Raw genomic sequence first — 26,770 nt, forward strand, 5'->3', positions numbered from 1 at the left:
GGGCTGAGCCTGACGGTCCGAGTCTGGTGTGTGAGCAGATGCTGCAGGAAAGGTTCCCCGGGTCTTTGGGAGCAGGCTGACGAGCAGAGCCGCCCTGTTCGGAGCGCAGCTGAGCTGTGGTGCTTTGAGCAGCACCAGTTGGACCTCTCGGTGTCCACAGCAGGGATGCAGGTGGCAGCAGTGTTGTGAAGTGGCCTCGCTCCGGCTTGCGGAGCCATCCTCTGGCAAGACGGAAATGAGCCCTGGGAAGCGACGTTTGTGTCCCGGAGCTGCAGGACACTGCCTGGAAACGCTGCCCTGGGGCTGCTGCTGCTGCTGGGACCTTTATCTGTGCCATGAGAGCTCCTGATGCTCTTTCTCCCTCTCGACCCCACCCACCCCCCGCCTCGCTTCTCTTCTGGTAAGGGTCTGCAGGAGACCAAGACCCAGGGGAAGGTTAACTCGGCGCAGAAGGCAGGGTCCTGCAGACTGCTCTGTGCTGAGCCCTGGCTAGGACACTCCACTCCAGCCTCCCAGTGCTGTGCCTGCTGGGGCAGTTTTGGGCTCATTTCGAGGCTCAGGTGGGATAATTTCCATAACAAATCAATCGGCCTCAGTGTGCTCAAAAGCTGCAACTGCTTCGGAGAGCATCTCAACAGAGCCCTCTTCCTCCAGCAGGTGCCTGCAGAGGGGTTTCTCCTGCTGGGCCTTGTGCTGTGGGCACAAAACATTTGTGCCACTTAGTTCCTCTCCTGGCTCTCTGCACTGTCCCTCTCCCCAGTCAGTGTGGGACCTTCCCTCCGTGCCCGGCAGAGGCAGGAAGCTGCGTGGTGACTCCTGGCTCATGGCTTGGAGAGCATCAGAGGGGCTGCAGATTCCTCCCAGCCCTGCCCAGCCCCTTCGGCTGACAGCGAGCTGAGGCTCCCAGGCAGCTGATCTGCTGCCCTCCTCCAGCCCCCACCGCTGCCAACAGCCCAGGCTGTGGGGCCCAGCCAGGCGATGGCCTGAGCCTGTCCTGGCTTAGTGCTGGTTTTACAACGGTTCCACCCCATAGCTCCAGGTGTCTGCTCCTGCAGCGTGGCATAGGAAGGGCAGCTGGGGCAGGGCTGGGGGCAGGCACTTTGGCTGATCATCCATGGTGCTCTCCCTGGTTTCCCAGCTGACATCCCTGCTCTTGCCTTCCTCTCGGGCTCATCTCCCATGGCAGCACTGCCCAGCACTGCTGCCCTGCTGTGGCTCATCCCAGGCCAAGTGCAGAGCATGGTGCTTGCAGGATGTGATCTGCATGGTGACATCTTCTAGCCATGCTCCTCCGATGCTTCCCCACCCCAGGACCAGCTCGGCTCCAGGGTCACTCGTGGACCTGTGGCCCAGCAGGCAGGTGAGGATGGGCCATTGCTGGCAGAGCTTCTTCCAGATTCAGCTGCTCTGGGGCTGTCTCCTGCCATGACGCTGTGGATCCATTGCCACCTACCAGCCTGTTGGTGGGAAAGCAGCAGAGGAGGCTGTGGGGGGGAGATTTCAGCTGTAGGTCTGACCTGGAAATGTTTGAATCTTTGCTGGGTTCCCAGCAGCCTTGGCCAGGCAACAGCAGCAGAGTTTTCTTCCTCGAGACAAAGCAGCTCCAGTGCCCAATCCCACTGTCCCCAAGGCTGTCTCACACTGTCACCTGCAGGGACGCCTGCCACTCCTTCCTCCCTCCGCAGGCAGGAGCCCAGAGCTGCCACGTTTTGCCTGCTGGGAAGCTCTGGCAAGGTGCAGCAAAGTCCCACTGGTGGGCAGGGAGCTCCCCAGTGCAGGCAGCGACGCTTCCTCCCCAGCTCTGTGCTGGGAATTCCTCTGAGCTGCTCCTGCAGCAATAACCTTTTATGGTTCCCAGCCAGAGGGGAGTTAAGCAACTGCAGAGCCTAATCTGCTCCACGCTCTGCTAAAGCAAACAGCCCAGCTCTTGAGAGCGTCACTGTGCCATCCCATCACAGCTTCAGCTGGGTAAAGGTGACTGCTGCTGCCTGCCAGTGCCTGGGCAGCTGAGGCACACCATGCCTCTGCACTGTGCCCCTGCACCATGCCCCTGCACCATGCCTCTGCACCGTGCCCTTGCATCATGCCCTTGCACCCTGCACCGTGCCCTTGCACTGCAGTGCAGCCATGCAGCAGGGGTCTGCAGTGCCCATGGAGGCTGTCAGGAGTGTGCTGGGCCTGGAGGGGGCTGCTGGCTGCAGCCTAAGCCTTGGCCAAACCCTGAGCCCTGCATGGCACAGGGGATATTTTCCAGGCCTCCAAGGAGCTGACTCTGTTCCAGGGATCTACTTCAGAGCTGCAGGCTGGAGCCTGATGCAGGCCCAGAGTGGCCTTGGCAGGCCTGGACTCTGTATGTGAGTTAAAAAAGCCTCTTTATTTTGGGTAACCCTGGGGCCAGAGCTCTGGCCTCTGTCAGACCACAGTGCTTCTCAGGGCCTGCAGGCTCAGCCCTGCTGCCTCTCAGGGCTTTGCTCCTTTCTCTGCAGATAGTTTGCTGCTGCATGGGGTGGTGAGAGCAGGGAATCTCCTTTTGAGTCCTTCCTTGGGCTTTTCTGAGGGCAAGCACCATTTGTCCTGGTCCCCCCAGGACCCTCCTCCCCACCTGCTTGCTCCCCGTGGGTCTGTTCTACCTTAGCCTTCATCCCAGCCTGGTTTAGGGGTCCAGTAGCTTTTTAGCACCCCCTGACATCTTTGGCTGCTGTATCTTACAAGCTGATGCCAAAACCTGCAGCCATTTGCACATCCACTGCAAAATGTTGATTTTTGGATTGCAAAGTCCAGGGGAGGTCTGAGGAACAGGGACAGTGATGCTCAGCAGCTCACTAAACCTCTGCAGATCAAAGACATCCTGGGCAGGAATTTTTCTATTAATTAAAAGTGTCTTGTGAAGTAAATTCTGCAGCCCTGCTGAAAGCCTCCTTCACATTTCCCCTCTTCCTACAGCTAGAAAAGCTCCTAAATAAAACAGTGCCTGCTCACAGCTTTCTTCCTTTATTATTTACAGTCCCTTGCTTGAAGCCTCTGTGCAGTTTAAAGACAGCAAAGGCTCCTCAGAACAGAGCTCCTGGCAGCTGCCAGTGTGCAGAGGGATCCAAGGAACAAGCCTCCAGACTCTCCCTCAAGTTTGCTGCCATTTTCTGGTTGGCACAGCACAATTTCTGGCTCACAGCAGGGTGTAAGGTTTCCACAAGTGTGGTTTTCAACGAGATCTTCCTCATATTGGCTGATAACCCCATGCAGAGATACAGGCTGGGGTTGGAGTGGCTGAGAGCAGCCAGACAGAGAGGGATCTGGGGGTGCTGATTGATACCTGCCTGAACATGAGCCAGTGGCATCCTGGCCTGCACCAGGAATGGTGTGGCCAGCAGGAGCAGGGAGGTCATTCTGCCCCTGTACTCTGCACTGCTTAGACCACACCTTGAGTGCTGTGTTCAGTTCTGGGCCCCCCAGTTTAGGAGGGACATTGAGATGCTTGAGCGTGTCCAGAGAAGGGCAACGAGGCTGGGGAGAGGCCTTGAGCACAGCCCTACGAGGAGAGGCTGAGGGAGCTGGGATTGGTTAGCCTGGAGAAGAGGAGGCTCAGGGGAGACCTCATTGCTGTCTGCAACTACCTGAGGGGAGGTTGTGGCCAGGAGGAGGTTGCTCTCTTCTCTCAGGTGGCCAGCACCAGAACGAGAGGACACAGCCTCAGGCTGTGCCAGGGGAGATTTAGGCTGGAGGTGAGGAGAAAGTTCTTCCCTGAGAGAGTCATTGGACACTGGAATGGGCTGCCCGGGGAGGTGGTGGAGTCGCCGTCCCTGGGGCTGTTCAAGGCAGGACTGGACGTGGCACTTGGTGCCATGGTCTGGCCTTGAGCTCTGTGCTAAAGGGTTGGACTTGATGAGCTGTGAGGTCTCTTCCAACCTTGGTGATACTGTGATTAAGAAAGCTGGGGACAGTTTGGCCTCCCAGTGGCCTCTTTTATTCCTTATGGATGAAAATGAAAGCACTGTTGGGATTTTCATTTCTGTTTTAAAGGTCCAGAATTTCAGCAACAGACCTCAAAATGTTGCCACAGTAAAAAAGTAGAGCACAGCAGTGCCAGGCTCTGGCTGGGGCAGGCAGCCCTGGTCTCTGTGTGGTTCTGGGGATGAACTTTCTGCTGCCAGGGGGTCCCTGCATCAGGTTCCCAGAGGATCAAGGCTGCTGAAGTGCTGAGATTGCTCTGCAGTGCCTGTCTGCGAAGGGTGAAGGAGCCCAGGTGGAGCAGTTCAGTGCTGGCTGCTGCCACCCTCTGCATGTTTTTCTGTCCCTGCTGCCTGCCTGCCTGCCATTGACCTCCTCTGTCTTGCAGGGTCTGACTGCAAGCCATGCTTACAGGAATTCCCCGACCACAGTGCCCCTGCTCTGGAGTATTCCAACCCCAAAAGCTTCCTCCCATCCCTGATTGCTGAGGATGACTCCTTCTGCACCAGCATGGCTGAAGAAAAGGCAAGTGCCCTCCTCCCTTCTGCTGCCACTGCGCCAGGCAGGAAACTGGGGCCTCAGCACCACGGTCAGAGGGGTCTGTGCTCAAATAAGAGGTGGGGCAAGAGCTGCTGATCCAGACGGCCTGGGAACGGCAGGGGAAGTCAGCCCTCTGTGCTGTGGGTGGCCATTAGGGGCTGCCCAGTTCAAGAGAGACAGGGAACTTCTGGAGAGAGTCCAGCGGAGGCTGCAGAGCTGCTGAGGGCCCTGGAGCATCCCTGTGAGGAGGAAAGGCTGAGAGCCTCTGGGACTGGAGGAAGCTGAGCCAGTGGGGCTGGGGTAGGTCTGGCTGTGAGATGCAGCTGGAGAGGCCACTGCTGGGTCTGGTTTGAGAAACTCAGCTGCAGGTGGACATTTTGCCATCAGAAGGGGAAGGAAAGTTGCTCCAGCCCTGCACAGGAGGTGACCCCTTCCTAGGAAGGGCATGAGGCTCTCGGGTGAGATCTGTGAGCTGAGGCATAGCTGTGGCTGCTTTGCAGGAGGGTTCCTCTTCCCCAGAGCTGGATGCCCCAGCAGTGGACTTGCACAGCAGCACAGAGGATCTCCTCTCGGACTCTGCTCTCCACGGCTCGCAGTTTTACAGGGACCTGGGGCTGCTGAGCCCACCAGCACCAGCACCAGAGGCAGCAGCGCAGCCAGAGCAAGCCATCCCAGCAGTGTCTGCTGCTCACCTGCTGGAGGAGAGGCCACGGGCTCTGAGCAGCTTGTCTGTGGACATTGCCTTCCCCAGCCCTGTTCCCTGCTTGCTGCATTGTGCTGAGGCCGACTGCAGCTTTCTGAACAGGGGCCGCGGGAGCTCCTGTGCAGCGGTGCCAGGAGGTGGAACCAACACTTCCGAGGGTCCTGCAGAGGCAGACAAAGAGCTGCAAGAGGCCAAGGATTCCTTCCCCACGCTGGTGAGATCCATGTCCACCTCTCGGAGGCACAGCTGGGAGAGCTCTTTGTCACCCGTGGACTGCAAGCGCAGGTACAGCAGGCGCAGCAGCAGTGTCTGACACAGGGGGCACAGGGATGCTGAGTGGGGCTGCAGCAGTCACTGCCCTGAGCTCCAGCTGCTGCTGGGTGCTCCCCACCGCTCCCCACTGCCAGCGCCTGCCAAAGCAGCTGATGTTGAGGGGCTGTGGAGGACCAGATGCTAGATCGGTTAGATGCTAGAGCAGCAAGAGGCTTTCATGTCTCCAGGTGGCTGCAGAGGTGGATTTTGCAGCAGGGCACTGAGCTCTGGCTGGGAGCAGTTCGCAGGTCTGGCCTCACTGCTGTGCTGTGCTGCTGCCACCTCGCTGCCCCGGGCTGCAGGTCCTGCACCAGTGTCCCCAGCTGGCACCTATTGATCTCCCGGGTGACTGGAGTTAGGTGCAGGCCAGCAAGGACTATTTTTATCTCTCCTCCTTATAAGGTAACCCTAAAATGATCTCAGCATGCAATCTTGGCACTTCTTTTCCAAGCCCAGGCTTTGGTTCCCAGCCCTGTGGCTCTTCCACACGCTGTGGATCATTCACAGTTTGTGCTGTGCCCAGCACTTGAGTGGCAATGGTACAGAGCTGCTGCCAGTGCTGGGGACACGCTGGTGCCCTGGCTGGGTGATGAATGCCACATGAGTGGGGGCCAGCAAGGGGGAACACAGCCCACTGCCCCCTGAGCAAACACTTCCTGAGCCTGTCTCTGGCAGCAGGAAAGAGGTGACAGTGATCTGCAGACCCAGCCCATGAGGAGGGTAAGATTTTCCACTGGGCCCTATCCATCACTCTGCTCCTGTGCTGTTGGCACTGCCACAGGACTCGGTGTTCAGGGAGCCTGGGGCACTGGGGGAACTGGTACTCCCCTCCTTCCCTGGAGTTCTTGTTGCTTCCTGGAAGCTGAGCTCCAGTGGGAGCAGGATTTCTGCTGTGCTGCCACTGTGACTATCTGATAAATTACAAGGTTTGCCTTTCTAAGTGCCCAGAGGGACTTTGCTGGCATTGCAGCTGGCAGGGCAGCAGCTCTGAGGCAGGCCAGGCAGGCTGCTGCCAGGGAGGCTGCACAGTCTCAGGGGCTGCTAAGAGCTCAGTGAGAGTCACCCAGCACTAACCACCCTGGCTGACCCAGGACCTCGTGGGCTTGTTGATGGCAGCCAGCGAAGCTGTTCTGAACAGCCCCAGGACTTGGTGTGCCAGCTGATGCTTGCTGGCATCTCCTTTCCCACGTGCCTGCTGTGGTGACACTGGTCCCAGTTGCATGAGCTCTTTAATTCTGTCCACCCCTGGCTAGGACATTGCAGAGGCTGTGCCACGACTGGGTCTGCTCAACTGGCTTGTTCCTCTTCCCTGAACTAGGTTCAGCCTGGATCCCACGGAGATGGGCAGCGACCCAGAGCAGGAGGATGTGGAGAAGGGGAGCCAGTGCCTCACACAACCTCCTCGTGTGTCCCTTCAGCTGCCCAAAGGAGAACTGGAAGCCTGGAGCAGTGGTGGGGGTGGGATGGTGATCAAAGTGGAGATCGAGCCGCTGCACCCCAGGCTGGCAGTCAGCCACAGCCCGGAGCAGGCGGTGAGTGTCTGGGGGCTGTGTGCAGGCTGGCAGCAGGGCAAGCTCAGGGTGCAGAAGGCAACACATATGGGTGTCAGCTGCAGGTTGGACTCCTTCAATGCCAGCATTCGACCAGGAAGGGCAGGAGGTCTGCAGGAAGCTCATCAGAGATGAGCTCTCTGCTCAGGGACAAAACAAGGGAGGGAAGGGCTGAGGAGCCAGCCTGTTCCCTGTGCTCTCTTGGGTCCTGCTCTAATCCTGTGCTCTCATACACCAGAGGTATCAAACCACACAGCAGGGGAACCCTCCCTCAGGGCAGGATGCTGTGGGAGGCAGGACAAGCACTGGCACTGAGGCCCAGGCTTCCTGCCTCACACCTTGCCAGCCAAGCTGTGCCCTGATGGAGGCTCCCTGAGTGCACAAAGGCTGAAACGTGTCCATGGCTTTTCACTTCTCCAGGAATGTGGCAGCAAGGGCAAGAGGCTGAGGTCAAAGTCTGTCCCAGCAGCCTGTGAGACCATGGCCTCCCCTCAGACACCCTGCAGTTTCAACACCTCTCTTCCAGCCGTGGAAGGTTGGTACAGCCTGCACGTGGCATGAAGGCAGTTCATGGGTTTGTGGCTAAAAAGGTAACAAACTGCAGACATCAGAGAATCACAGAATCACTAAGGGTGGAAAAGACCTCTAGGACCATCATCATCGTCTCTGGGGTGCCATCAGCTTCTGCCCCCTGTCTGCAAGCAGGGCTGGAGAAAGGAGTAACACAGGGAAGCGATGCAGGCTTCACCTCCCCACGGAAATGCAGAGCAGCCTTTTCTGCCCCTGCTGCCCCTGGCATTTCCCCTTCCCTAGGAAAGGCAGAGTGGGAGCCCAGAAAGATGATTGGGGTCCAACCACAAACCAAGCCCCCTGCAGAGAGTGTTTTGTATTCCAGGTGTCAAGCCCCCTGCTCTGGAGATGCTGGAGAAGGACCATGTGTCCCCAGACCACGTGTAGGTATTGTCAGTCCTGGCTGTTCTGAGACGGAGACTCTTGAATGTCTCTGAGCTGCTGGAGATACAACCACAAAGGAGATCCCAATCCATGCTGGGGCACAGCTGAGTGGCTGGTGGTAAACCAGGAGCAGCTGCTCTGTGGGGTGCAGAACCTCTTTGCAAGGACATTTTCTAATCCCTGGCTTTTCTTTTGCCCCATCCCTGGTAGGCTGATTGTCCAGCAGGTCCTCCAGGAGCTGAAACATTACCATGGGTAAGTGTGTCTGGGAGAGGGGTGTGGGTGAGGAGGTCTCGTGTGTGCTCAGGACCCACCTGGCAAGGGACACTTGGTCACCGGAGGGGCAGCTCCCAAGGATACCAGAATCACTGCACTCCTCCTGTCCCCAGCGTGGGACACAAGGAGAAGCCTTTCCCCTGCCTCTTCTTGGAAGCTCTAAGCATGCCTCTGCCCTGTCTCCAACAATGAACCTTTCCACCAACCCATGTGTCTGATGCCTTCTCCCCACACAGGGCAAAGCAGAGAGCTTGTGTGCAAGAAGGCAGCGACTGCTCCCAGCAGAACATCACCTGGTTTGAGTTCCTGTCCAATGAGTAAGTGGCACAGATGGGGACCCACACACTGTGTGCCCAGAGCAGGCTGATTCGAGTCTCCTGTCCTCTGAGCTCTGCTGCCCTGCTCACACCTTGTGCAGGACATGGGTGCAGGGGTTCAGCCAGGACCAAAGCCCCAGGGGCAGCCAGAACCCACACAGACACCAAGTTGAGCTCATCTATGAGTGTCCACTCGTGGCACAGCTAATGCTGAGCCAGACCCTCTGGGAGATGGAAAGGTCAGAGACAGGGTCCTAAAGTACTGCTGCAGGTGAACCTCATCAGTGATTTCCTGGGACTGTGCTTGGCCAGGGGAGGTCCCTCAGAGGAGGTGGTTTGGGTCTCGTTTCAGAAAGGAGGAGAGTGGGAAAAGCGACAAAGCAGAGCGAGGCACCAAGGTGATGCGGCGCCTGAGCTCCCTGCGCAGCCGAGTCACGGGCTCCTGGCAGAAGGATAAGGTGAGGGCAGAGGCTGAAGCTGTGGAAGGAACTGCCTGAAGGGGGTCTGAGCCCAGGGACCAGTTAGTTGGATTGCTTTGGAGTGGCTGAGGTCAGCACTGTGAGCACTGGGCAGTGACCCTGACTTCCAGCCCACCTTGCTGCCAGGGTTCTGGCTGCTCTCCACTGTCTCAGCTGGAGTTGTGCAGCCCAGAAGAGCACTGCTTTGGCTGGGTGACCACCTGGATCACCCACGGTGGCAAGGAGGAGAGCCTGCAGAGGCACAGATCTGTGCTGCAGTGCTGTGTCCTGCCTTTCATCACACACGGGCCTGGACTAGAGGGACTGACCTGAGCCTTGGGAAGGTGTTTGGGAAAAGCACCATGGTCCCAAAGGCTCCAGCAGAAAGCTGCCTGCTAAACTTAATGTGCATCAGCTCTCTGCATGCTCAGGTTTACCAGGGGGACAAGATATGCGTGGGCAATGCAAGGTCTGTAACAGAGCTGGTTTCTTTTTTCTCCTTTCAGGGTAAGAACAAAGAGCAGCCAAAAGAGAAGGAGACAAAGGAGCCAAAAGAGAGGTGGAAAGAGGTCAATAGGCACCAGCTTGTGCCAGGGGTTTTCTCCAGCTGCACCAGCTGCTCCTTGTGTGCCAAACCTCTTGTGAATAAAAGTGGTCTGCAGTGCCTGAGTGAGTATGGCTGCTGCTGCCTGGCACTGACCCAGCCTGGCTGCACCTCACTCCCCAGCCTCTGCCCCGCTCCTTGCAGTCAGCCCCATGGATCCCTTCACTCTTCTCTCTGGCTTGGCTGCCCCTCACTGCCCTGCTTGGCCTGGCCTGACTCTTTCTCCAGATGGTCTACACCATAGGATCCCAGAATGGTTTGGCTGGGAAGTGACCTTTAGAAGCCATCCAGTCCAACTCCCCTGCAGTCAGCAGTGACATCCCCAGCTAGAGCAGGTTGTGCAGAGCCCAAAACAACCTGACCTGGAATGGTTCCAGGGATGGGGCAGCTCTCACCTCTCTGGGCAGTCTGGGCCAGGGGCTCACCATCCTCCATGTAGAGCAGAATCCTTCCTTACCTCCTTTTTTAGTTCAGACCATCTCCCCTTGTCCTGTCCCAACAGGCCCTGCTCACAATTCTGTCCCCAGCTTTCTGACTGGCCCTTTAAATGCTAAAAGGCCACAGAAAGGTCTCCTTGGAGCCTTCTCTTCTCCACACTGAAGAACCCCAGACCCCAGTACTCAGAAATGATCTGGCAACAGTTTAATCCTCACTTTCTTTGGCCACTTGACCATTTCCTGCCCCTTCTCCCCAAGGAGGGTTCTAGGTCAGCTTCTCTCCTCCTAACTATGCTTTTAACACAAAGTCCTGCTTTGGCCAAGCAAACCTCCCTGCTGCCTGAGCCAAGCTGCATGGCTCTTCACTGCTGCAGTGATGCCAGCTCTGCACCCTCCCTGTGCATGGCCACAGGGATTTCTAGAGTGTCCCAAACGTAATCCAGTGGTGCCTCCCAGGACCTGTGCCTGATCTTTGCTCTCCACCAGCATGCAGGGCGCTCTGTCCTCCCAGCACAGCCTCTGTGGCCTTGCTGCATGGCTTTGGCTGCTGGACAAACCCTGTCCCTCCTTTGGGGCAGGTACTCAGGGCACTGAAGAACATTTTAATTCCCAAGGGATTGTCTGCGGGCAGAGGGAATCTGGAAAGGAGATAATTGCTCTCGTTCTCTACCCCTGAGGCAATGCCTGCTCTCCACTAAAGGTCTCTCTGAGGTTCTCAAGGTCAGTAAAACCTTCCCGGGGCACAAAGGAACTGGCTGCCCTTGGACATGTGCTGTGGAAGTGTATTTTGCCTTCGGGGCAGATGGAGGTTAACTGCAGAAAGACCACAAGTCCAGCTGTTAGTGAACTTTCTTCAGGCAGCCCAGCAAAAAATAGGAAGCAGAGTTAGAGCAAATGCTCTGTGGATGTTTAGAGTGAAGCCAACTATGGCAGGAGGAGCCAGAGCTATGCCTCATTCCTCTCTAGGGAAGCTTCTAGCTCAGTCCTGAGTGCTGCTTTACAAGAGATGTCTGAACCTGAGGGGATGCAGACAGTCCTTGACCCCCAGCATGCCAATGTTGGAGCTGTGCTCTGTACAGGCTGGAGAATTCTGAGGTCAGTGCTGGTCTCGGTGATTATTCTCTGGTCAACCACTGTGGAAATTTGTGGTCTGGAGCATGAGGAGTTGGAGCTAGGTGTTGAAATAGGAGTGTGGCTCAGCACAGCTCCAGGGGTGTTGGACATGAGTTATAGAAACGTTGGCACTGTTTGTCAGCCCTGCTTTGAGGAACCCATGATCCTGAGTCTTGCAAACATTCAGGAGCAGTGAGGAACTGGTTTGTGTTTGGGACTCTGCAACATCTCCTTTGACTTTCTGGGCTGCTCAGGGATTCACTGCCCAGGTGGATGTGGGCAGCAGGGCTGAGGTTTGCCTCTTTGCCTTGCTGAGGCCTGAAGTGAAGCTGAACAGTTGGGCAGGGTTCTGAGATGCTCACTAAAATCAACGGCCTGTCTGTGGTCAGGCACAGGCTGGGACTTGTGTGACAGCTGCTAGCCTAAGAGTGCCTTCCTTTGGGTTCTGCTGGGGGCTGGAGCTGGTAGTCTGTCTCAGCAGCTGTGCTGCTGCAGCTCGGGGCAGTGCCTGGGCTGCTGCAAGCTGCTGATAGGGCTCCTGAAATGCAAACTTTAGAGCCACGCTGCAGGTCCACTTGTCGGAGGTGAGAGTTGCTGCGTCAGGGTTCAGGCTCAGCTGCAGCTGCTGCCAGGATCTGAGGCTGCTTGGCTGCCTCTCTTGCTTTCTCCCGGCGAATTCTCCTCTCCCCATCCCTGCGCTCCGGCTCTCGGCCGCCCGCGGTCCGGCGCTGCCGGCGGGGTCGCTGCGCTGGGCTCTGAGCTGCAGCGCCACCAGGCGGCCGCAGGCAGAGCAGGCAGGAAGAGGGTTAAAGGGACGAGCTGAAGCCAGGAGGAGGAAGGGTGGGAAGTGAGGAGGAGGCTTCGCGTCTTTGCACTGTCCAGTGGACACAAAAAGTCTGGTGGCTTCCACGGCTGTGATGAAATAGAGGAGCAAGAGCTCTTCTCATTAGAGGCAGTAAGAGCAGGAGGAATTCTGCTTTTAGCTGAGAGCGAGGAACCGTGGTTCTGCTAGGGATGAGCATGCGAAGCAGGCAGGCAGCCTGGGTGGCCCTGCACAGTGTGGCTTGTGTCCCTCTCCCACCCAATTCCTGCCCCGGTGCAGCCTCGGAGGGCAGGAGGCTGTGGTGTGTGTTCACCGCAAGAGAGTTTGTGCAGCTTTGGGTTCTGAGTCTCACAGATGTGACGTGAGGAGCCTGACAGGGATGAAAAACAAAGAGGAATGATTGCAGGCACTCAGTAATGGTGGCCACCCAAACTCTGATGTTACATAAACTCTGAGCTGTGAGGCTCTGAGTTTATTTTCACCTGGAAATAGAGAAAGCTCCTTCTGATCCTTTGCTGTCAAGGGTGGAGAAGGTTCTGTGCCTAAATTAATCCTCTCTTATAAACATGCTTCCAGAGTTTATGCAGCAGGAGTTAGATGAGTCCCAGGAAAGCCCTGACAGCAGGAGAGCTCTCCAGGCAGGCCACGCCGTGGAGGTGAGCCAAGGGTGAGCTGTGGAATACAGATGGCAGGAGGATGGCTGCCCTCCTAGCCACTTGAGTGCTGGGGTAGAGGTGGCTCCTGTACATCTACATCTCCATTTGAGAGCTGCATCTCCTTTACTTCATGGGAGAGATGGAGCCCTAGAGCCTGCAGGGAGGCCAGACCAACCCTCCTCTGCAACAGCAAACCTATGGCTGCAACCCAAGTGCTTAGTTTCTCTTTGAGAGAAGGTGCTTGTGATGTACCTGCTGTGCTGGGCACCAGACTGTCTGTCTGTCCTCCCTGCTCTATCACGGTGAGAAATGGGCTGAGTCCCACTGGAATAAGCAGCCCCTGCCAGGAGTGCAAACAAGTGACAGCAGAGCGACTGCACCAGGCTGCTGCACTTCAGGCCAAGGAAGGAGCTAGGGCAAACCTGAGAGAGGTTTCAGAGGAAACCCTGAGTGAGCTGTGGGGCTGCAGACAGAGCTGGCTCTGCCCAGCTTTGGAAGTTTTAGAGAAGGGAGCTGAAGAATATTCTACTGTCAGTGCTGCTCCTGTTCTGCTTTTCAGCCTCTTTTTGTGTCTGTGCATTATCACCTTCACTTGGAACACCTGCACGGTGCTCCTGCTGCATTCCCTGCTAAGCCACTCGGCCTGACGAATGCACGTTCATGACACAATAATCTACCTGCAGCTCGTTCAGTACAAAGCCTTTTGTTAATGTAGAGAGACACAGGATTAGGAAGTTGGTGCTACTCTCCTCTTTGCAATCCAAACCTTAGCTCCCAGCTACGGAGTCTTCCAGCTGGCTGCCGTGCCAGATTTTGCAGGTTTTGTGGAGATGCCCCGAGGCCACCAGGCGAGCACAGCACGTTCTGGCTCTCTCCTGACGGCTGCGGTTGGGCAATCCGCAGGGCTTTGCTTTTATGTTACAGCGGAGCACCAAGTTTGACGTGTCTGAGGATTAATCTGTCACCAAGCGGCACCCAGCTGTTCGCCCCCAGACCACTTCGTTTAATGGCTCTTTCTCTGCGCTGCCGAGCCCCCAGTGCACAGCTGCGCCCTTGTTGTACTCAGCCCTGTACAGGAGCAGCACAGAAGGAGTATTTCTGGAAGAGCTTGCAACTGTAGGAGAAAGGGAGAAATAAAACCGATGGAGCAGGCGGCCAGGTGGAAAGCAGAGGCAATGCTGGTCCCGAGGCAGCCTCGGGTTTCAGCACCTTTCCAGTTGAACGGGGCCAGATCCTCTGAAAGCAGCACGGGCAGGCTGTGGGGTGGGTGGGAGAGGCTCAGCTGTGTGGTTTTACCCTGGGTGCTGCATTTTCCAGCTCGATGGGCAGCTTGGGGTTGGTTTCACAGGTCACGAATGGAGCCAAGTCCTTTGAAAGCAGCGTGGGCAGGCTGTGGGGTGGGTGGGAGAGGCTTAGCTATGTGGTTTTAACCTGGGTGCTGCATTTTCAAGCTCGATGGGCAGCTTTGATGTGTCTGATTTAGAACACGGCAAGCTTGTGAAGGAGATCAGTGTGTACATCAGAGGGAATCCGAGCAGGAGGTCAGGTCAGGTCAGGCCGGGACGTGAGCTCCGCTGATTTCCCTGCACGGAGCACCTCAGCAGCTCAGTGCTAACTCTGGGTCAGACCTGGCTGGGGTCAGGGGAGAGGTTTTCCCTACCATTTAGTTCGGAGTCAGTGCTTGAGGCTGCTGACAGTGCAGAGCACCCCCTCGGCATTCGCTGTTTGTCTGCACAAGGGTCCCTGGCAGGGTACGGGCAGCCACTCGCGGCCAGAGGCTGCAGAAGGAAGCCAGCGCCCTGCCAAGCGCCGGGGGCCCTGAGCCGCCTTGGCAGGAGCAGTCATGCCCACTCCAGCCCGAGCAAAACGGCAAATCCCAGCGGGCTTTTAATGACGAAGGAGGCACTCAGGGCAAGCGCCGGGCGCTGCGCAGCCACCGACGGCCCCGCCACAGCCGTCCCCGCGCTGCCGCCTCCCGTCCCGCTCGGGCCTGGCTCTCGCTCCGTTCGCAGCGCAGGCAGCGCGGATGGGGGCAGCTCCCCGCAGCTCTTCGCTGCTTCGGCAGCTTTAGAGCCACGGCGGGGCAGAGGAGAGGCTGCAGCAGCGCTCGGGCTTGGCTTGGGGCGCTTGGACCCCTCGCCAGGGGGCTGCTGGCTCTGGGCTCCGGCCGCTCTCCTCGTCCCGGGAGCAGGCTGAGGGGAGAGCGTGGGCTCGGGGCGCGGGCGGCGCTGCGCTGCCTGCGGGACGGAGCGGGACGGAGCGGCCCGGGGCTGCCGAGGCCCCCCGGGGCACAAAGGCCCGGGCTCGCCGTGCGGCGCAGGCGCAGCCCGCTCCGTTCGCTTCCGGGACACCGGGGCGCTTCCTGTTGCTGTGGCGGCGGTTCCCGGGACGCAGAAGTGCAGTCGGCGGCTCCCCGGGGAGTCCGGTAAGCGACTGCGGTGTCAGCGCGGCCGCCGGCTCCCCGCGCCTCGGTCCCCGGCTCCCCGCGTTGCCCACCCTTCTCCGGGCCTTAACGTGCCCCTCCCGGCACCGGGAGGCTCTCCGCGGGGCGCTGGGCGGCCGCGGCCCGGTAAGCGGCGGGCCCGATCCCTGTGGCTCCGCAGAGCCTGCGCTGGGGAGGGTCTCGGCGGGGAGCTGGGCCGGGGCCGGCGCTGCCCGCCCGGCGCTGCCCCCCAGGGCCAGCAGCGGAGGGCAGCCAGAGCCTGGCCCAGGCGGAGGCTTTGCCGTCCCGTCCGTGCCAGATCCCGCGGGTCTGTGGCTGTCCCAGCGCTAGCGGCTTGGGGATTAACCTGCAGGTCAGGACGTAGCTTGGGCAGACCCAGCCTTTGTCTTGGAGACTTCTTTTAGGGGCTGAAGGAGATGAAATAGCACTCCGGGAGGGGAGCTGAGCGAAGCTGGTTGGCTTCGTGCCACAGCCGGAGTTGAAGCATCCTTGTGGTAATGAAATCCTGCACCTTGTCTCGGCTGCTTGGTGCCGTAGCAGTGAGGAAAGCCTGGGGTGTGCTTAGAAAGACCTTAAATGTGTTAGGAATAAAAGAAGGAAGAAAACTTCATCCCCTCAGTTTTGCTGACTGGCTTCTTTCAGCTGCTCCTCAGCTCTGGTGCGTTGGGGAGAGGAGCAGGAGGTAGCAGCTTGTATGTGCTGATAGGAAACCTCGGCAGGAGCTAGGAGCAGCGAGAACTTTGGAGGAGGTGAAGTGGTTCAAAGCCTCCTGAATGTTTGCTGCTGTGGTTTTGCTGTTCTAAGGAATCAGATTCCCTCCTGCTGCCTGAAGGTTCCGTGCAGGGGGTTAGTCGCTGCTCTGTCCGTGTGTCTCCCGTGTCAAACCAAGGCAAGAAAAGCTTCTCGGTTCCTTCTCACTCCCCTCTTAAGGAAGAGTTTTGTGTCGGTGGCTTTTTTCGTTTGGCAGTGTCGCAAAGTTATCAGGTGAGGAGGTAAAGAGTTTATGGCCTGATAAAAAATAAAGCCAGGGGATAGAGCTCTGCAGCAGGAGCCATCAGATGCTGCTAGTTGCAGTTGCAGTTGCACCTGATGTTTACCTGTGGAATGCTTTAAATACCTTTTATGATTGTCATAGTTGCGGCTTCAGTCCCGCAGGGTGCCTGCAGCGTGGGGGAAGGGCTCGGTGCGAGAGGAGTGGAGTGCTGCTGGTCTTGGCCGCCTGCTGCTGTAGCAGTGAGCAAAGCCTGGGATGTGCGTAGAAAGACCTTAAATGTGTTGGGAATAAAAGGAGGAAGAAAACAACAGAGGTGGTGCCTTTGAGGACGAAGTGCCAGTTCTCCTCGGCATCGTTTAGAGCACAAACATCAGTTCCCGCTGTGCTCCTCCTGTGTTGTCCGTGTGCTGTGCCCCAGTTTCTGTGCTTAGAGAAAACTCTGAGGCCACCTGAACTGGCAGTGTTGGGAAGGACACAGCCCCCCCCCCAGCCCTCTCTCTGGTGTTTCGACCATAAAGCCAGATACAGGCAGTAATTAGAGGTTGTTTTTGGAGACCAGGAGGAATGCTTGAACAGTGAAGCTGAAACTTGATCATTCCGTGGTGCTGCTGTCCCGTGTGGGCTGTCTCCATTTCAGAACCTGCAGCATCTCATCGCCCTGCACCCTCCAGTTTTGGTTTCTGCCTCTGCCTAATGAGGTGAGGTAGAGCAGGTGAACAGCGGTCACCAGAGCCACAGGGACAAAGTTAAACCTGCTCTGAGTTCCTGAAGGTCCCTGACCTGGATTTACCCAGTGCAGAAACTTCTTCCTCTTCCACTACAGCTCCTCCTCCTTCCTGAGGAGATTTGTCACCAGGCTGCTGTGCTTTTTCTGCAGCCTTGGGGTTGTTTGAGATGCTCCTCAGCTGTTGTGTTGGGTCTGTGTTCAGATTTTGTGTTCTCTGGTAGTCATGCAAGTTCCTTTATCAGATCAAGAGCAAGGATTGGCCTTGTATAGGGTGAGGGAAGAGATTTGCTCCCTGAAGCGTTGAACATTTTAAAACAGAAAAGTAATTAATTCCATAAGAAAAGTGTTTTGTGCATGGATTGAGAGGCAGTGAATATGCTCTGACATGCAGGAGAGTGGATCACAGAGTCACTGAATAGGTTGGGTTGGAAAGGACCTTAAAGATCATCCAATTCCAACCCCTTGCCGTGGGCAGGGACACCTCCCACCAGCCCAGGTTGCTCAAGTCCTCATCCAGCCTGGCCTTGAACACCTCCAGGCTTGGAGCCTTCATAACCTCTCTGGGCAACCTGTTGCAGTGCCTCAGCATCCTCCTGGGGAACAATTTCTTCCTTGTGTCTCATCTCAATCCAGTTTCTTCCAGTTTGAAGACATTACCCTTTGTGCTGTCACTCCTAGCCCTTGTCAAAAGTCACTCCCCAGCTATCCTGGAACTCCTTCAGGTACTGGAAGGCTGCTCTGAGGTCTGCCCAGAGCCTTCCATTCTCCAGGCTGAACAATCCCAGCTCCCTCAGCCTGTCTTCACAGGTGTCCACGCCTGAACTTGGTTGTTTTAAAGGGGGGTTTAATGTCATTTAAAGTAGCACTAGAGGCAGCACTTCCACCTTGGGTTAACCACAGCATCTCTGAGTCGTGGCTCTTTGCAGATGGGCTTTTAAGAATCACTTTGTCAGACCAGAGGCCAGGGTCACAATGCCCACAGTGTCTGGTGACTCACAGATGTGTCCTGCAATCCAATTGTGCAGGATGTTTATAGGCCATTGGCAGTGTCTGGTCTGCTGGAAGGTGTTCTGGCTGGGGGAGAGATAATCTTCAGCTGCCCTTTCTCATGTCCATTGTCCTGCACGCTGTGAGCTGTCCCTGGGCTTTGGGGCACTGCAGTGTGCTGTCCCATAAAGTGCTCATTAATGAGGGAAGGGTTTTATTACCCCAGATATTAATTTCATTGCCCTCAATCATCAACAGGACCTTTTCTGCTGGTGCTGAGCCTCTTGATCTTACATCTTCCTTTGCTGGACGAGGTCTTTGTTTCAGTTAGTCACTCAGATCTAGCTCAAAGGCTTCTGAGGCTGTGACAGCCTTTTTGGTGAGCTCCTCAGATCCTCAGTCTGAATCCCAGCCTTGTGGGTTTAAGCCCAGGAGCAGCCCTGATGCATTTGCATCGTTTCCATGTCTCTGCATGACACCAGTCACTGCTGGGTCTTCAGCTCCCAGCAGTGGTGGTCCTGTCCCTACCCAGGCGAGGTCACCCAAATCCTTGGACCTTCCAAGTGTGTGAGCAGTTTGCTGTTCTCAGCACTGCACAGCCTGTGGGCAGACAGTCCTGTGGAGGATCTGTGCTTTCCTGCCAGCCTCATCTGGGTACAATTTTAGGGCAGAGATGACAGGAAGGAGAAAGGGGAGAGCCTGGCTGGCAATCCTGGGAGCTTCTAGCTCCATCTTCCTCGGGAAGACCTCCTATGCCTCTCCATCTTGAGAGGGCCTTGCTGACACAACTGTTCATTTCAGTTCGTTTCAGTGTTGTCCCTTCTGAATTCTTCATCTGAACAAGGCCAGATGCTGCCAGCTGATGCAGAGATACTTTGTCAGTCTGAGCTGAGCAGTGCCCCTTTGTTTTGGTTGCTATCTCTGGGTTCTGTGTACACCTAGAGCAGCCTTTTGTGGCTGTCTCTGCTCTTAAATATCAGCCTTCATGTGTGCAGGTTCCTGACACCTCTGTGCTGTCCTCTGTCTGCTGTCTGCTGTTTTCTTGACCCCTGTAGTTCTGCAGTGCTGTGTGCCTAGGGACAGTCCAGAGGATGAAGGATGCAAGGAGAAGCTCTGTGCAGGAAAAGGAGATGTTTGCTCTTACCCTTAACTGGGCTGTGCTTGGTCCAGCACTCTGCAGAAGCTGGGGTGTGTTCTGCAGTGAAGGTGCTTGCAGGGCAGGCTGATTCCTTGGTCAGTTTGCAGATGCTCTTCTTTGGGTGGGCAAAAAATGCTGCCCATGGAAGTCCTTCAGCCAGCTGCATCCAGTCCTTGGGCTCAGCTGTAGCTTGTGAGGCTTTTCTGTAACAGTGTCCTGTGTTCTAGCATGTTCTGTCCTGGTGGGCAAAGCCTCTTCCAGCAGCAGAGGAAGCTGGTACACAGCACTGTTGGCTGTACCAGCTGAGTGAGTGACAGATGCCTACTGAGAGTGCTCTCAGCTTTCTCTTCAGAGGCTGTGTGGCTGTGGAGCTGCAAACCCTGCTGAGCTGCTGTGCCCTGGCAGTCAGTGTGCCAAGGTGCCAGCCAGAATCAGCCTCACTAATCATTAATAGGAAAAGAATTATCAGATGTCATCACTGGAGATATGTAAATAGCAGGGATGTGAATGTCTGGCCAAAGTTCCATGAGGTGTTTGGGGTGGGGGCGTTACACAACGGCAGAGGAGTGCAGGGGGGCTGAGGTGATGTGGGGCTGGGGCAGCACCCCCCGGGTTCAGCCTGCTCTGCCCTGAGGAGAATCCCTCTGAAGGCGCTGCCTGAGGCCTGGCCTCATGGAGAGTTTTTTCTGTTTGCTTTTGTGTGGTGGTTTCTGTCCGAGTTTGCTCCTTTGTCTGGAGGCAGAGGGGGCTCCGTCGTCAGCTGGCAGCTTGCCGTGGCTTGTCTGCTGCCCAGCTCCTGGCTGGGGTGGCAGGTGGAGGCCTTTTCAGTGCTGAAATAGCCACAGAGTTGTTCTCTGCAGGGAATCATTTGGCTCATTGGTGTGTGTCACACATGTCCAGAGGCACAGGCACTGAGCTCAGACTCGGTGCCTTTTGCCTGGCTGCATGGCACAGAAACACCACAGCTAAGAGAGCAGCTGTGGGGGGCCTCTGGCTTCGGGGCAGGCACTGCCTGCACTGTGTTGGGCTCCTGTTCTCCACACTTGGGGAAGATGCAGAGCAGAAGAGCATCTCTGTGCACTCAGTCCTTTTTTGGTGCCATTATTCATCCCTCTGTGTCCAAGGTCTTTGTTCCTGTTCCCAGAGCTTTCCTCTACTTGTGGCACACTCCACCCAGGTTTCACTGCCTTCAGCAGGAGCCTGAGAGCAGCTCTTGGCGCCAGGGGCGGGTGAGAGCTCTGTTTGGATGAGGAGACCTGAAGCAGTTTGTCCTCTCTTCTTTAAACATAGCCAGGCTGCTCTCTAGCAGATGTCTTCATCTTCCAAGTGTGTTCAGTTTCTACTTAACAGACCTGCCTGAAACAAGCCCTGGTTTCCTTTCCTAAGCTGCTGGTGTCCTGCATCTGCCTTTGATGAAGGATCTTATTTGATAGAAAAGATCAGATGCTAGCAGCTGTCACCCTGCCTGCTCAAGCAGTGGTTATTGAAAAGATAAAAGATTGCCAAAAAGAGTGGGGGACAAGAGGATGGTGCCCAGTGACAGGACAGGGGGCAATGGGCATGAACTGGAAGCCAGGAGATTCCATCTGACCAGGAGGAGAAACTTGTGTGGTGTGAGGGTGCTGGAGGCCTGGAGCAGGCTGCCCAGAGAGATTGTGGAGTCTCCTTCTGGGCAGAGCTTCCAACTCCTTCTGGCCGTTGTCCTCCTGAGAAAGCTGCTGTGGGTTCCCTGCTTTAGGGGGGAGTTGAACTCTCCAGAGGTCCCTTTCAACCTCTCCGTGCTGGGATTCTGGGATATTACTACAGGATGAAAGGGTTTGTGCCTTTTGAGTGAGAGGAAGCTGCTTCAGCTCTTCTACCTGGCAACCCCTGGGTGTTCTGTGCTGTGTTTGGAGTTCTACTGTGGTTGCTTTGGCTCCAGGTGCCCTGCAGAAAGGCAGCCACAGGAATTGCTGCCTCCTTGAATATTGCCAGTTCTGAGATGTGGAAATGGCCTCAGCAGGTGGGAGGGAAGCAGCAACCTGCTTGAGTGGAGAGGAGGCAGAATGCTGCCAGTGCACTCCAGTGTCCCTGTGCATGCTTCTGTGCAAGGGTCGCTGGCTGCTGCCTTAGAAGCTTGAGTGTTTGCTGTAAGGTCAGACCAGAGCCTGCACAACTAAGGGTGCTTGCTGAAAGCTGAGCTCACTCCACAGCTCCTCCAGCACTGAGACCTTCCCTGGACCCCTGCCCTGCCCCCAGATAGGATGGGCAGGAATCACTGAGGACTTTCTGTGTGTTTCAGATTGTGCCGTGAATGTCCACAAGAACTGCAGGAGTTTATTGGCTGAATGCAGCAGCAGCAAACCCAAGGTGGGCTTCAAAGTTTGTCCTTCTCTAAACTCACTGTCAAACACTGCCGTTAATTAGTGTGAGGGCTGTAACTGACCTCAGCGCAGCAGTCTTGCCCTACATCCTCCAGACATTGAGTGGTTGTTAACTTGTCATTAGAGTAATTAATGACAGTGTAGGGAGAGCAAAGGGAGGTGTTCTGCTGCTGCGCTGCCAGTGGCCACTGCTTGTGGCTGTCAGAACTGTGCCTGACCCTTCTCAGGGTGCTCAGACCCATCCCTTCTGCTGCAATGCAGCTGGATCGTGTCACACCTCTGAGTTGTATCCCCCTCTAATGACTAAGCAGCCAGATGAGGGTGAGGTGTGTGGGGGGGTTTGGTGGTACCAGTTGTTGGTTTCATGAACTGAGCCATGCAGAGTTCAGCTCTGTCCTCTGTGAGGTGTGATGAGTTTGGTGCCTTGCTAAGGTGCTCACTGTTCGGCTCTCGCCCTGGTGCCTGTTATCACATCTAAGGCCACAGGTTGGGTTCAAACTGCTCTCTCATGCTCTTTTATTCTGGTATTGGGTTTGAAAATCATTTCCTCCTCCTTGTAACTAATTCTACTTGAGGGAGTTTTAGTTTGTGTCGAACTGCCAGCGTTGATGATTTCAGAGGCTGATAGCAGATCAGGGAGTACCATGAGGGGGAAGAGGGAGCAGAGCAGCTCAGACCTGGGCAATTAGAGGTTAGAGGCAGCACCCTCAGCCCGTGCTTGTTTTGAATGTGCCTCCTTTGGGGGCAGAAGGGTTCTTGTGAGGGTGTGGGTGGACAGCTGCCCCCCTCCCTTTGTGGGTTTGCTTGCTCTGGTGCTTTCGGATGAGACACTTGGTGCCTGGTCTAGTTGACTGGGTAGGGCTGGGTGATAGATTGGACTTGGATGATCTTGGAGGTCTCTTCCAACCTGGTTGATTCTATGCTTCTGTGCTTCTATGCTTTAGCTCCCACTCTTCACCATCTCCCAAACCTTTGTGGTTGAATCACAGTATTAGCCAGGTTGGAAAAGATCATTGACTCCAACCTACCACCCAGCACCACCTAAAAGTCTGCCCAGACAAACCACCCCTGAGGAGAGCAGAGCAGAACTGTGGGGCCTGAAGTCAGAAGTGAGGTCCTCAGAGTGAAGCAAGGGTCCCCCAAAAGCCAGTCCTTGGAGACTGTTACAGGCCTTTGCAGCTTTGACAAAGTGCATCTCAGGGATTGGGGATAGCCTCTTGTGGGAAGGAGAAGGATGCACAGATCCCAGCGATGCGGTTTGGAGTGGGCAGTCTGGAGTGTTTGGGGAAGCTACCTGTGTTAGTTCAGTGTTGCTGGAAGCTGGTGGGGAATGAGGTGGAGGTGAAGGCTGCATAAAAGGTTATGATCAGAGCTTCAGTGGTGATGGAAACTTCAGTTTTGGTTCTGTTTCAGTCTGGCTCACACTGGAAGGAGTTTGGACACAAACTTCAGGTCTGTGCCATTCTTCTGGAACAGGGGAAAAAAACTCCAAACTGTTCCTGTGTCAGACCTTTGCTGCTTTCAGTGTTAGCCTCACTCCCAGTCAGTGCTGTATGACAGGACAGGAGGGATTCGTTTGGCTCTGGAAGTTGGCTTTGGATGTGTAAGCCGCTTGTGTTTCTTCCTCCAGCAGAAAGATTTGCAGCAGAGACCTTCTGGATCTTCACAGAGTTCGCCCCAGTGCATTTCCCCAGGTTTGTACTAAAGGATAATTTCTCTGCTCAAGGCTTCTCTCTTCGATTGGCTTTTTTTCCTTTAATATGTTTTAAGGGCCATAGCCAGCCAGTTATTGAAGGCTGGAAAAGGTCTCTTTTAATAAGATGGCTTCATTTTTTTTCCCGTTGGGAATGGCTGAGAGGCTCCTAGCAATCTCCTGTGTGTTTTTATCTTTTTGTTTTTCTTTATTCCTCCTTGCTGTGTAACCTCAAAATATCATGGTGGAAAGGGATCGATGCGGTCGTTTGTCATCGATTGCCTATCCTCTGGCCCCTGAAAAGACTAGAACTGTGAACTTTGTTTTACATCAGATTTTCATAATTGTCTATTTAAAACTTGCCTGCAGCTAGTGGTTGCTAGAAATCTCTAAGACAAGCTAGCACTAATGGTCTGAGCATAAATCTTTGCTGAAACAAAAGTGGGAAAAGGAAAAAAACCAAACCTAAAGCCAGGGATAAAGAGCAGCTCTCTTGCAGCACAGGCTCTGAGCTAGCTCTGTGCTGCTGGAAGAGCTCATCACAGATGGACATGGGCCTGCAGTGGCATTTGAATCTGTCAGCACTGAGAGCTCTGCATGAGCAGAGCAGACTGCTTGGCTTTCAGGTGGCTGACCATGACTAGAGTCTGTGCCTTGCAGCTCTGCCTGGCTGCTCTGCTGGCTGCTAGAGGCACCTTTGGGTGTGTTTTGTGTGCTCTGCTCTGGCATCGTTTGACTTGCACTGCAAGGGCTGCGCCTGCAGGGAACAGCTCTGGTGAGGCAGTGCCGGGGGAAGGGTGCTTGTGAGGCGCTGAGTGGCTGCTTGCATTGCCTTGAGTGGTTCTGTGCGTTCAGGGGAAGGTGCAGAGGCTGAAATAGAGAACGAGGAGGAATGCTGAAAATGGGCAGAGCTGGCTGTAGGGCTGCGGTTGGAACAGCTCTGTGGTACACAGTCTGGTCTGGGCTGACAGGGGCACAGCGATCGATGGGCTCTCAGCAGTCTGCAGACACTGCTAATTGAACTCAGAAAATGGCTTTTTGGTGGTGCAGACTCTGCCAGGCAGCCAGGGCTCGTTTTCCATAGTCAAAGGCAGAAGCTGGCAGGTAAAGGAACAGCTGATAACATGGGCATGGTGTGTCTTTACCCACCATGTACAGCTGTGCCCAGCAGACCAAGCTGAAGGCACTGAGTGTGTCAGTGTCGAAGAGAAGCAGAGCTTGAGAAAGGTATAAACTGCTCTTTGTGTGTCCCCCGTCCTTCTCCTGGTGTTTTGCCTCTGGAGAGGTCTCTACCGTTGTGAAACAGAACTTTATGTTCTTGGCTTGTGGAGCACAGAAAGGGAACTTGATGGGTGATGATTCCAGCATGTCCCCAGTGGAGCTGGGAGGACAGCTGCTCCTGAGCCTTGCTTTAAGGAATCTGCCCTCACCAAGCTTGCCAACAGCTCCTGAGTCTCCTTTTTGGACTTGGTACTCATCACTCAGAGATGGTAGAAGAGGACTCGGTTTCTCCAGGTCACTGTAGACTGAGAATGTGCTTTGTGTTTAGCCAGGAGATTCCAAGCCCAAACAGGGTTTGGGCAAGGTGTTTCCACTGGGAAAAGATATGCTGATAGAGTTGCTATAAAATGGCATTGGTGAAACCTCCCCTGCAACCCTAATGAGGTTCTAATCAGCTGTTTCCAGGAAGATGAACTGGGAGAGAAGCAGATGCAGAGGCTGGGACATCAAGAAAAGTGGGAAAGGCAGTTCCAGAAGAGGAAGGAAGAGTACCTGGGTTTGGCTGTGTTACACTGAGTGAGGCAGAAGTGGAGGCCACAAAATGATCTGGTGCTGGAGCACCTCTGCTGTGAGGACAAGCTGAGACATGGGATTGTTCAGCCTGGAGAAGAGAGGACTCCAGGGAGACTTTCTGGTGGCCTTTCAGTTCTGACAGGGGCTGATCAGAAATTGAGGACAGGCTTTTGAGCAGGACAGGACACAAGGCGATGGTTTGAAGGGCCTTTCCCACCCGACCTGGTGTGGGATCCCCTGGCTCTCAGTGTTGGTGGAGGAGTGCAGACTTGGGAGGGAGAACCTTTGGAGCTGGGCAGACAGCAGTGGCTTTACAAGAAGGGTTGTCAGTGGTGCATAAACCTTGACTGGGAGCTGGAAACCCTCTTGAACTGCTACAGCAGCCTGCTCCTGAGGCAGCCTCTCAGCACCATACTGGGAGAGGAGTTCAGCTAGGCTGTGAGACAGAACTTGCAGTGGCAGAGTCCTGGGTGCAAGGAGCCAGGAGATCTGTTCCACTCCCATGTCCTTAGAAGCACTTTGGCTAAAGGGCAGCTGCAGACCTTGTCAGTGAGGAGTTTTAGAGCCTGCCTGGCTGATTCTTCATCTCTGCCAGCCCTGCAGCTCCATCGTGCAGAGGATGGGTTTTGTCTCCTGTGCCTTGCTGGTGGTTACAGACATCAGTGCTAAAGAATTGTATCCATTTTTCATAAGCCTGTTAGAGGCTTCCTCATCCCGTGTAACAGTGATTAAAGTTTTAAATATCTCTGCAGTTCAGTGTGTCCAGATTGGAAAAGCATTAAAAGGCTGCAGCAGTGAGCTGGGAGGTAGCTCAGGTGCCTGTGGTGGTCAGCGTGTGTGTGCAGACAGAAATCGCTGGGCAGCGAGAGGCAGAGAACTTGGGGGCTTTGGATGTGGTCTGAGATGTTTCTTGTTTGCCGTGAGATGTTCTGTGCCCTGATAGGTTGGGTGTGAACGATTGTGTGTAGGTTCTGGTGTTTTACTAAAGGAGGAGATACTTTGCAATTTCCACACTAAATGGGCACAGTAGGGACCAATTTCCTGCACTTCAGACCTGCTGATTTAGCCAATACAGTAAGTTAAGTGGCAGCTTTACATTTCTAGAAGGATCACAGGTAGTATAAAAACAGAGCATCTCTGGGGCCACGTTACTGTGGCAGGTCTGAGGGCAGCTGGCAGCAGCATGGGGAATACAACTTCCAAAAGCAGCGGCAGGAGCGGCGCGATTCCGGCTCAGCCCGAGCTGGCTTTCTGTGGCTCCTTCTCCAGGAGGTGGAACGAGAATGTCTTCTTGGACAACGAGCTCCTGACATCCAAGATCCTGTCCGTGCTCCGGCCAAACTCCGAGAGGGGTCTGAGAGCAGGGGAGCTGCAGTGTCCCCCTCATTTTCTCAGCACCAATTCCATCTTTGCCTCTCTGGCAGCTTCCCTGAAGGAGCAGCCCCGCAGCCTGCTGCTGGGAGCGGATGGCACCCCAGGGCTGCCGCGGCACCTCGGCATGACCATCGCCCAGCGAGGACCTTCCCAGGCTTCGCTGAGCACTGCTGGGGCTGTCAGTAAACTTGGGTAAGTAAACTGCTCCTCTCCTGATCCGTGCTCCTCTGCCCCCACCCCACTCTGAAGCCAGCACAGCTACAGAACTAAGGCAAGACCTTGCATTGGCTTTCAGGCTCAGAAGAGATTTGTTGAGCTTTTTGATGCCGAGATTCATTTCTCTGAACACGGAGCTTGGTTTAGTCGTTGTTTAAATCACCTCATCTTTAGTCCCTCTGTACTGTGGCGTGAAAGAACTCCATCAAACAGGGCACTGCTGGAGTGTCTCTGTCTAGAAGGTGGTTTCCAGGGGTATATTTGTCCTCAGACCGGTTGAGATGCAGCCATCTCCTCTGAGGTCACTCGCTCTGGGTCGCGCTCGTTCTGGCTGGCACAGGACACAGCAGTGG

At 55.5% G+C, this 26,770-nt stretch overlaps 1 protein-coding gene across 8 annotated transcripts in view; it reads left to right on the forward strand.

Moving 5' to 3' along the window:
• Nucleotides 1-26,770, forward strand: part of ARHGEF18 (Rho/Rac guanine nucleotide exchange factor 18) — a 49,370-nt gene that overhangs the window by 2,191 nt on the left and 20,409 nt on the right. For 3 of the 8 annotated variants that reach the window (XM_064175008.1, XM_064175005.1, XM_064175007.1), the window contains exons 2-13: nt 4,334-4,470; nt 4,986-5,473; nt 6,819-7,032; nt 7,471-7,585; nt 7,946-8,003; nt 8,215-8,259; nt 8,517-8,597; nt 8,950-9,055; nt 9,562-9,724; nt 21,259-21,326; nt 22,971-23,034; nt 26,252-26,393. In XM_064175008.1, the coding sequence (XP_064031078.1) occupies nt 4,456-4,470; nt 4,986-5,473; nt 6,819-7,032; nt 7,471-7,585; nt 7,946-8,003; nt 8,215-8,259; nt 8,517-8,597; nt 8,950-9,055; nt 9,562-9,724; nt 21,259-21,326; nt 22,971-23,034; nt 26,252-26,393 (1,559 nt within the window). In that variant the 5' untranslated portion in view covers nt 4,334-4,455. Of the gene's footprint in view, nt 1-4,333; nt 4,471-4,985; nt 5,474-6,818; nt 7,033-7,470; nt 7,586-7,945; nt 8,008-8,214; nt 8,260-8,516; nt 8,598-8,949; nt 9,056-9,561; nt 9,725-14,952; nt 15,114-21,258; nt 21,327-22,970; nt 23,035-26,251; nt 26,394-26,770 lie in introns of those variants that run through there. The other 5 variants (XM_064175006.1, XM_064175009.1, XM_064175010.1 and 2 more) reach the window with 5 other exon arrangements.

This window comes from Pogoniulus pusillus, chromosome 41 (genome assembly GCF_015220805.1).
Source record: "Pogoniulus pusillus isolate bPogPus1 chromosome 41, bPogPus1.pri, whole genome shotgun sequence".
Classification (NCBI taxonomy): Eukaryota; Metazoa; Chordata; class Aves; order Piciformes; family Lybiidae; genus Pogoniulus; species Pogoniulus pusillus.